Source organism: Sminthopsis crassicaudata, chromosome 2 (assembly GCF_048593235.1).
Source record: "Sminthopsis crassicaudata isolate SCR6 chromosome 2, ASM4859323v1, whole genome shotgun sequence".
Classification (NCBI taxonomy): Eukaryota; Metazoa; Chordata; class Mammalia; order Dasyuromorphia; family Dasyuridae; genus Sminthopsis; species Sminthopsis crassicaudata.
The window spans coordinates 614,581,356-614,592,082 of NC_133618.1; the positions used below are offsets into that span (position 1 = coordinate 614,581,356).

The following is a 10,727-nucleotide window of genomic DNA, read 5'->3' on the forward strand; positions in this document are numbered from 1 at the left end:
GAGGATATTGAAAATCATCCTGGCTTCTGCCTCTTCTATGGGCCAGAACTGGCTGACCTTGAGAAGCCTTATTATAATATTCTAGGGAAGTAATAGCTACTTTAATTAGTGTGGTAGCTGTGTGAGCACAAAAGTAGTTAGATATGAAGACTTCAACAAGACTTGGTGCATTTGATGAGGTGAGCATAGGAGAAAGACAACTTCAACAAAAAATGGTCATATCAGAATCTTAACATGTGTAATTGATGCTAATAAAATGTGTGTGGAGAAGAGCTCAAAATGATTAATTCAAATGAGATTTATATAACCTATAATTTTAGTTACTCATCAATCACTGGATAATATCCAATTACTTAAGGGAAATTATATACTCATTAAATTGGGAATTAGATGATCTGGGTTCAAGTCTTAGCTTTGCCTTAAAAATTTGTCATCTTAGATAAAATACTTAGTATTTTTTGGCCTTCATTCTTTAATTTGTAAATGGGGGATATTGGTACGTGTGGTTCCTATCTTAAAGGAATGTTATGAAAAATCTATGTGAAAGTCTATGAATTAATTAATATATAATACTCTGGAAAAAGGAAACCAAATTATTATTTCTTTCCTTCCTTCTTCCCTTCATCTCTTGCTTCCTTTCTTCCTTCTTTCTTTCCTTTCATCAATCCTCCCATATCTCCTTCCTTCCTTTTCTTCTTTCCTTCCATCCATCCTTCCTTTCATCCTTCCTTCCTTCCTTTCCTTCCTTCCATCCATATTTCCTTCTTTCCATCTTTCTTTTCTTCCTTTCCTTCCTCCCTTCTATCATTCCTTCATTACTTCCTTCCTTTCCTTCTTCCTTCCTTCCTTCCATTCTTCTTTCCTTCCTTCTTTCCATCTTTCTTTTATTCCACCCTTCCCTTCCTTCTTCCCTCCCTCCCTCCCTCCCTTTCTTCCCTTTTCCTTTCCTCCTTTCCTTCTTTGTTTCCTTTTATTATTCATATATTTATTAATTTCAACCTATATATCACACATTTATTTCCATATTTGTATATTAAACACATATATAGTTGTATTTATTCATTGGTTTTATCTATTCCTCCAACTAGTAGATTTATTCACTTATTCATTTGTGCAGTCAGCTTCCATTTATTTATCCATTCATTTACTTTCTTATTCATTCATTCATCCATTCATTTTTTTTTCTTTCAAGTCATGAGTCACTTTTACATTGTAATTGTGGGATCACATGATATGTTTTAGTGGTGTGTATCTTTTTCATCAATGCAAGCCTGAGACAAAGTTGGTAGATGCTTTTGCCTTGTTGCCGAGGGAACTTGTTGCTGCTTCTGCTGTTACCATGTCTGCTTTTCACCTGAGATCCCAGAATCATCCCGTGTCACTGACGAGGTCACAGAACTCCTCAGGGGCCTTGGTGACCATTTGGATGCTAACAGCTGCTCAGACTGAAGCAAGATCTGAGAGCTGCTGCCTGCGTCCATCTTTGTGAGTCAACATATTTGAAGCAGAGGCAAACCCATCGCCAGCTACAAGAACACTGAGAACCCACTTAGAACAGGGAAGAAGGGAATCAGGTGGTTTTAAGGACTTTGCCAAGGGTTGTTTAGTTTGCTAATCATGAAACGTCATTATGTTGACACTGGGAATGAGAAGGATCTGCCCTATAGCAAGGCTCCATGCCAACCTGCCGAGGAATTGGATGATGTGAACTGGGTACCTTTTTGGGAGCAGGCAGGTAAGGAGACACAGACCTGAGCTTAGACCTGAGCAAAGTTTGCTTTCCTAGGATGTCAAGGACGAAAGAAAGACATTGGATTCTACCCATGTTGAAAGGTTCTATGTCATGAACATGATTGTTCTTTTAGGAGAGCAATTTTCATAATGCTGACTGGGTAGCACCAGTGATGTGTTCTTTCTGCACAGATAAATAAGAATTTCCTTACCTGAAATTTCTCATTGCGATAAATGCTAGTAACCCTGATCAAAGATGTGGGAGGGGAGATTGAAACTCACATGAGGCTCTAGAGGACAACAATAACAACAATAACGTGAAAAAAGATCCATAACACCACTATCAGTAATAATAATTGATAAACAACCCATGTTTAAGTAATATTTTAAGGTTGGTAAAGAGCTTTATATATATTTTATCATTTGATCTTCACCATAATCCTGTGAGGTAGGTGCAATTATTTTCCTCTTTTTCCAGATAAGGAAGTAGAGGTTTAGAAAGGAAAAGTCAATTTTCCAAAATTAGTCAGGAAGCAAAAGTAAGGAGAATTTGAATGGCTTGAGTGTTAAGTCTAGTGAGATAATTCACTGATGACACCAGAATCAATACCTGGCTTTTCATTAACTGTGGTATTGAGTTCCTACTATTACTATCACCACTACCACAACCACTACCATAAGTACTACTACCATTATCACTACTACTGAACCACTACTTATGACTCCACTACTCCTACTACTGCTATTACTTCTACTACTACTCCACTACTATTACTGCTACTATTATTACTACTACTACTACTCTACTACTACTTCTACTGGTACTATTACTGTTACTACTACTATTGGTACCATTACTACTACAACTGCTATTACTTAAACTACTCTACTACTACTGCTATTACTACTACTACTACTATTACTACTACTGCTATTCATTATTCTACTATTCTACTACTACTATTACTGCTACTATTACTATTACTATTAGTAGTATTACTACTTCTATTACTACTACTACTGCTATTTCTACTACTACTACCACTATGAGTACTACTACTGCTATTACTACTACTATTATTGCTACTATTAGTATTACTAGTATTACTGTTACTACTACTATTACTGCTACTACTGCTATTTCTACTACTATTACTGCTACTGCTGATATTACTACTACTACTACTACTATTACTCTTACTATGTTATTTCTACTGCTACTGCTGCTATTACTACTACTTCTCTACTACTATTGCTACTATTCCTATTACAAGTAGTAATATTACTACTATTCCTATTACAAGTAGTAATATTACTACTATTACTATTACTAGTATTAGTTCAATTACTATTACTACTACTACTTTACTACTACTATTATTGCTATTAGTATTACTAGTATTACTACTGTTACTATTATTACTACTATTATTATTACTGCTACTACTATTCTACTACTACTAGTATTAGTTCAATTACTATTACTACTACTATTATTACTTCTATTACTCTACTACTACTATTATTGCTATTGGTATTACTAGTATTACTACTGTTACTACTATTACTATTACTGTTACTACTGCTATTTCTACTACTATTACTGCTACTGCTGCTATTACTTCTACTGCTACTATTACTATTACAAGTAGTAGTATTACTACTATTACTTCTACTACTCTACTACTACTATTATTGCTACTATTAGTATTACTACAGTTACTACTATTACTATTACTCATAATAGTAGTAGTAGTATTACTACTACTACTATTACTCCTACTACTGCTATTTCTACTACTATTACTGTTTCTATTACTACTGCTATTTCTACTGCTACTGCTGCTATGACTACTACTACTATTACTACTACTGCTATTACTTCTACTTCTCTACTACTACCGCTACTATTACTATTACAAGTAATAGTATTTCTACTATTACTACTCTGCTGCTATTACTACTACTACTAGTATTCGTTAAATTACTATTACTACTACTGCTGCTATTACTACTGCTACTACTCTACTTCGACTACTAGTAGTATTACTGCTATTACTACTACTATTACTACTACTACTATTCTACTTCTATTACTACTAGTATTAGTATTATTAATATTACTACTATTACTATTACTGCTGCTATTACTACTACTACTACCATTACCACTATTATTATTACTACTATTACCATCACAACAACAACTACTATTACTATTATTACTACTGATTACAATAAAAATATGTAAATACACATATAGAAACAGAGACATATCAAGAAAGGACAGAGAGAAGAAAAAGAAGAAAGAGAAAGAGAGAACTTTAAAGTTTTCTAAGCTGAACATGTTCCTCACAACGACCCTGTGAAGTAAGCACCTTATTATTCTTATTTTACAGATGAGGAAACTGACTCCCAGAGAAGCTAAGTGACTTGCCTAGAGTTATACAACTAGTTAAGTATCTGAGGGAGAATTTGGCCTGGATCTAGGTCCAGTACTCCTATGAACTATTGCACTCACCTACCAATAAGAACAACAACAAAAGCAATAATAATAGCTAACATTTATTTAGCACTTTTAATGTTTGAAAAAAGCTTTATAAGTATCTTATTGAATCTTCATGACAGCTCTGGGAAATAGGTATTATCTCATTTTCTAGCTGAGATCCAGTGGTAAGATAGATCAGGATGACTGGAGATGGCCCTGAATGCTGTGGGAAACCAAAGGCCCTTTTAAATCCTCAACAATTTGGTCTCATTTTGACAGAAGTAACACTCATTCAGTGACTAGTCCCTAGTCAAAAAAAAGTTTAATCAGTGTGGGAGGGGAAGGCCCTCAGAGTTTCTGGCAGCAATTGCTATTTACATTTGCTCTGAGGCAATCTGGGCCAAAACAAAGACTAAATGAGCTTGGCCTGGGCTCTTTTGTTGGTCCATGAATGAGAGCCAGAGTGATTTAGGTTTAAGGTGCTCTTTAGGAAAGAAATATAGCTTGTGAACCCCAAGATATCAAGGGAAAGAGGGATTTTAAAAAAGGAAAGAAGGAATCAATCAGTCTACTGTTTGGTCCTCAGTGGGGCAGCTCTTACAGAGGTTGTTTGTCCTGTGTTCTCAAAAATGACCATGATATCAGGGAGGGGATGCCATGACATGCAAGTGATCTGGGAGGGTGGGAGGGAGGTCTGGGCAAAGCCACCACCTCACTGTCCCCTCCAGAGCCATCTGGGTCCAGTGGCCAGATATAGATCAGGATGGCTGGAGATTGCTCTGGATGCAGATGGCTTCAGAGGAGACCTTGTACAATCTTCTTCACTCAAATCCAAATCACTTGTATGTCATGGCATCACCTCCCTGATGTCAAGGTCCTCCTCAAGAACTAATAACCAAACAACATAATGAAGGTAATTGAGACGGAGAAAAGTTAAGAGATTCACTTAGAATTATTGGGTGTCTAAGGCTGAATTTGAACTCAGGGTTTTTAAGACTCCAGACCTAGGGCTTTGTAGCATCTGGCTTCCTCGCTCTTACCTCTAGGTTCAAACACAGAACCTTATGCTGGTTACCTTTCTTAGCTTCCAGCTTCCTTTCTACATAACCCCCACAAAAGGGCCCAACCATACTGAGGTCCTTACTGTCTCTCCCTGTTTCCCGTGCTTGGGGACTCTCTAAGCTCCCCGCCTTTGGATCTCTGGATCCCATCCTGCAGGAGACCCTCCTGCAGCAGCCAGTCCCCTTCCCTAGGAGTCTGCTACTCTGTTCCCTCTTGGCTGTAATCACCCCCAGAGAAGGCATCTCCCTGTCAGGAGGGGAGCTCTTGCCCGCAAAGACCACTTTGTCCTTTTCCACTGTATTCTCAGAGCTCAGCGTCTGACTTTCAGTAAGCATACAAGTGAGCTGGCTGGTCGCACAAAAGGTAATGGGTGACAGTTTAATTTTATTTTCTAGGAGATGTGAAGGAAGAAGAACTGGCCCCTGTTCCTGGACCTTCAGTAAGCAGACCCCAAGATGCCGGCGTAGAGTTCAAGGTTCACAGTCAGCAGGGCAGGAGTCGAACTCCCTCAGTTTACCAGTCTTGTTCACAGTATTACTCTTGCTTCTCTTCAATAACCAACCCCGAGGAGAACAAGTCCCAGCCAAACACGTACGCCTTTTACACTCGGGTGCAAACGGTCCAGGGCGTGGCTGTGGCCTGGGAGACAGAATCTGGGTTTGAGCCGGTTGGTATTAGGCCTCGTGTAAGGGAGGCCGAATTCACTGAGAGGCAGAGGAGGGATGGCTCTCCCCTGGAAAGCGTTTCTACTAGCGACCTGGTCAGTGAGATTGATTCTTGGGAGGGAGAAGCCGCTCAGGACTGGGAAGAGCCTGAGATGCCAGTGCCAGATGGTACCCAGGAGATCAGGGAGACGCCTGACTGGCTGATCACCACCAACTATGGCCTCCGCTGCCTGGCCTGTTGCAGGATCTTCCCCAATTTGGAAGGCCTCCTACACCACGCCCAGCATGGGATCAAGGAGGGCTTCAGCTGCCATATTTTCTACCGGGAAATGCTTCAGAGAAGACAATCCCAGAGTCAGCTGCAGGACCAACCGCCAGAGGACCAGGATCAGGGCCAGTCCCATAGTAGTGAGCCTAGCAGGTGCCATATAGCACTGTTTTAGTCTCGGAGAGACAAGCAGTAAGCCGAGGTCATGTGTCTGGGGACCTGGGACTTTTCCCATCATAACACACTGGACTGAGACCCAGTTTTCCAATGAGACTCTTGATTAATCTGTAATCATCTCCTGAACTGATAGCATAGGGACCAATGAGGAGAATGAAGAGGAAAGTGGAAAGAAGATAATAAGGGGGGGGGGGAATGAAAATATGAAAAAAAGGGACAAAGGGGAGGGGAAGGAAGAAACCATTTCAAAGATCTCGGGAGTTCTAGGGAAAGAAGCCCTCTTAATAGTCACCTCTCTGAGAAGGAAGAACAGGGTTCAGGAAAATCAGGTTCAAAAAGGCAGCTAGCTGAGAGGAAGATACTTTAAATCTCATTGGGAAGGGGCACAGGACTTCCAGTACATTTCTGGTGTTAACACAAAACTAACATTCTTTCTCTCCTTTCTCTCACCTATTCCTTCCTCTCTTCCTTCCTTCTTTCCTTCCTTCTTTCCTTCCTTCCTTCCTTCCTTCCTTCCTTCCTTCCTTCCTTCCTTCCTTCCTTCCTTCCTTCCTTCCTTCCTTCCTTCCTTCCTTCTTTCCTCACTCCTTCTCTTTCCCCTCCCTTTTCCCCCCTTTCCTTCCTTCCTCCCTTCCTTTTTCCCTCTTTCCCTTCCTTCTTCCTTCCCTTCTTCTTCTCTAGCTTCCTTCTTTCTTCTCTCCCTTCCTTTCTTCCCTCCCTTCTTACCCTCTTCCTTCTCCCCTTTTTCTTCTTTCCTCCTACCTTCCCTCCTTCCCTCCCTCCTTCCCTTCCTTCCTCCATCCATCCTTCCTTCTTTCCTTCCCTCTCTCATTCCTTTCCTTCCTTTCTCCATCCATCCTTCCTCCTTTCCTTCCATACCTCACTCCCTTCCTTCCTTCCTTGTTTCCTTCCTTGCTTTCTTTCTACCTTCCTTTCTTCCTTCCTTCCTTTCTCCCTCCCTTCCTCTCTCCCTCCCTTACTTCCTTCCTTTATGCCTAATACAAGGGTAAATTTCAGGAAAAGGGAAAAAATAATACAGGCTGTTAAAAAGCTTACATTATCTAGGGTGGTACCTTATGATCCTAGGTCAATAAATTTAAATATATATATAATATATAATTATACATGTAACATATCCCTATATAGAGCGCACACGTTTATATGAACATATAAAACACATATATGTGAGAATGTGTGTGTGTGCGCGCGTGTGTGTGTGTGTTGATAGTTTGGGAGGAGAACAGCATTAATGACTTAGGGAGAATCAAATCAAGCTTCTTGCAGAAGACAACAGGAGCTGGAATCTCAAAGGTATTAAAGTTTGAAGAATAGTAGGAGAAAGGAGAAGGAGGGAAAAAAATGAGCCCACAATCCTCCCAAGCATGATCTTAAGGAACAGAGATGTTCTCTCTTTCAGAGAGTTTACTAAGTAAGTAGAAAGGAAGAGGAAGGAGAGAGAGAAAAAAAAAACATAAGGAAAAAAATGAGTTAGCTTAACAGAAAAATAAAAACAGAGAAAATTGCAGCTTTAAGAGCCATGACAATGTGCTGGGGGAAGCAAAGCAAGAAATCACTGTCCACTGAACTCTTCCAGGTTTAACCCTTAATATTGTAGGTTAAAAAATTATATGGGAAAGACCTTTACTTTCCTGAAATCAACATTAATGAGAGATCAGAAAGAAATGATCTGCGTACATAGAGGTAAGGGAAGAAAACTTCTTTGTGTTAAATCACTATAAATGAACAAAACATCAATATCTGTAAGAGGTAGTAAGACTTTTTGGAGATAACAGTTTGTTGTACCTGACTGTCAGTTCCTTCATTCTTTAGGTTCAATATTTCATGTGCCTTGAACTAGGATCTCTTCAGAAGCCAAAAACTGGATCCACTTAGACTAGGTCAACCATTTGGGGGACTCAGATGATTTTGCTTGGGCAAAAGATCCAACTGACCACATATCTTCCTTTCCCCCTCCTTCTCTTTCCATCATGTCAACCAAAGAAAGCCTCAAGAAAACCAAATCCTACCAGGACTTGAATGGTAAGAGATGGAGATGAAATAATGTCTTTCCTTTTTTATGGCCTGATGTCACCAAATATTAACATGGACAAGATATCCTACTTGTGGATTTCTAAATGGCTATATACAGCACTCTAGACTGCAATTTAAAATGCCACATGTCTTAATAGAATTTACTCATCTCATTTCAGGGGTCAGGCCAAAATGGGGGGGATACCCACAAAGAATATATTTATGCAATGGCAGAAAAGTCTGACTTCCAGGGTCTTGAAATATTAAAGCTGTTTTGCATGTCATTGTTGTCTTATAGCGTATCAGCAACAGCAGCAAATGAGAAGTGCCGAAGGAAGTCCTGTGCCATCTCCAAGGAAATGGATCAATACGGAGATCAAGAACAGAGCTAAGAAAAGTGGAACAAACAAAGAGATCGAGAGAAAGTAAGAAAGAGGGTAAAAAAAAGATAAATTTGTGAAAGCTCCCAGAGGAGAGGAAAGGGCACAAGGCAATAAGAAAGCACAATAAGAAGGGGTATTTGCAAAATTTTTGATCTATAGTCAGTCTGGAACATGAGCATGAGTTGAGAGAAATGGTAGGAAATTTCTTGTATGTGAGAATGTTGCTTTTAAAAAGGTGGTGATATGATGATCTTTTAATGATGAATAATCAGTTTCTGAGTTGCAGTCTCCAAACTCTTTAGTGATCAATCAATCAATCAACAAGTATCTATCAATTGCCTATTATACACTAGACATTGTCCTGGGTGGTAGAAATATGACAAAACATGAAACCATATCTATTTTTGAGAAGCTTCCATGCAATGGAGACAAAGATATAACAAGTACATATATATATATATATATATATATATATATATGTATATATATATATATATATATATATATATATATACTTCCACATATAAATGCAAATGCACATATGTGTAGAATAAAAACAGATAATAACATACAACATAGTTATGGAAGGGGAAGATTGGGAAAACAGAGAAAAAGGTGGTATTTCAGCTTAATTTTAATTCCAAGCATAGAGACAGGAAAGAGGGAGTGTAATAGGATAAGAAAAATGACTGTTTTAAAAAAATAATAATACATAATGGAAAAGAGGAACAGAAAGATGGCTGATTTGAACTGGAGAAAAGGAGTAATACATAATGAGGATGTGAACAAAAGTTGAGATTTGTCATAAAGAGCTTTAAAATCAGAACAGAGAAATTTATATATTATCCTAGAAGCAATTAAAAATCATAGGAGTTTATGGAATAGAATCTATGAAAAAAAGGGAGGAATAATGGTATAAGGAAAATTTCTTTTTCTCCTTTTCTTCCTCCTCCTCCTCCTCCTCCTTTTCCTCCTCCTCTTCTTCCCCCTCTTCTTCCTCCTCCTGTATGCATTCATGGGTTGAAGATTATTTCTTTTTTTTCCCTACTTTAAAAAATATTTATTTTATTTTTTTATTTATAGCATAAAATAAGCATTTCCATAACATAGTATAGTAAAAAAAAAGATTGCATATGAAACTGCAATTCTATTTCTTCCCTTCCCTTCCACCTTAGGGATGGCTACTATTAGACATAAATATATGTGTGTATGTATGTTTATACATTTATTTAAACACATGCACATATATAAACACATACACACATATGTAAAATCATTCTATCTATACTTCTGTTTATCAGTTCTTTTTCTGGATGTAGATAATATTCTCTTCATTTTTATGTCCTTTGTGATTAATTTAGATATTTATAATGGTCATTTTTAAAATATATTGCTGTTACCGTATATAATGCTCTCCATTCTGCTAGTTTTACTCTGCATCATTTTGTGCAAGGTCTATATTTGTCTTTTTAAATTATTGTTAATTAATTTTAGAGACATTTCTTTATGAATGATGTTGGGAAATATAAATCAGAACAAAAGAGAAAAGCCATGAGAGAGAAAAGACAGAAAAAAAGAAAAAGAATGAATATAGTATTGTTAATTTACATTTATTCTCCATAGTTCTCTCTCGAGATTGCAGATGGTGTTTTCTATCCAAAGTTTATTGGAATTGCCTTGGATCATTGAACTGCTAAGAAGAACCAAGTCTTCCATAGTTGATCATTGCACAATCTTGATGTTACTGTGATGGTTTTGCTTATTTCACTTAGCATCAGTTTGTGTAAATTTTTCAATGTCTTCCTAAAATCAGCTTATCATTTTTTATAGAACAATAATATTTCATTATCTTCATGTACCATATTCAAACATTCCCCAATTGATGGACATCTATTCATTTTCCAATTTCTTGCCACCATAAA

At 37.8% G+C, this 10,727-nt stretch overlaps 1 protein-coding gene across 1 annotated transcript in view; it reads left to right on the forward strand.

Annotated features, from left to right (window-relative positions):
* The first annotated feature begins 1,440 nt into the window (after positions 1 to 1,440).
* FAM170B (family with sequence similarity 170 member B) overlaps positions 1,441 to 10,727 on the forward strand; it is a 16,487-nt gene continuing 7,200 nt past the window's right edge. Inside the window, exons 1-4 of the mRNA XM_074285244.1 lie at positions 1,441 to 1,735; positions 5,677 to 6,367; positions 8,393 to 8,431; positions 8,721 to 8,847. Coding sequence (XP_074141345.1) covers positions 1,618 to 1,735; positions 5,677 to 6,367; positions 8,393 to 8,431; positions 8,721 to 8,814 — 942 coding nt within the window. The 5' untranslated portion in view covers positions 1,441 to 1,617 and the 3' untranslated portion in view covers positions 8,815 to 8,847. The remainder of the gene's footprint in view (positions 1,736 to 5,676; positions 6,368 to 8,392; positions 8,432 to 8,720; positions 8,848 to 10,727) is intronic.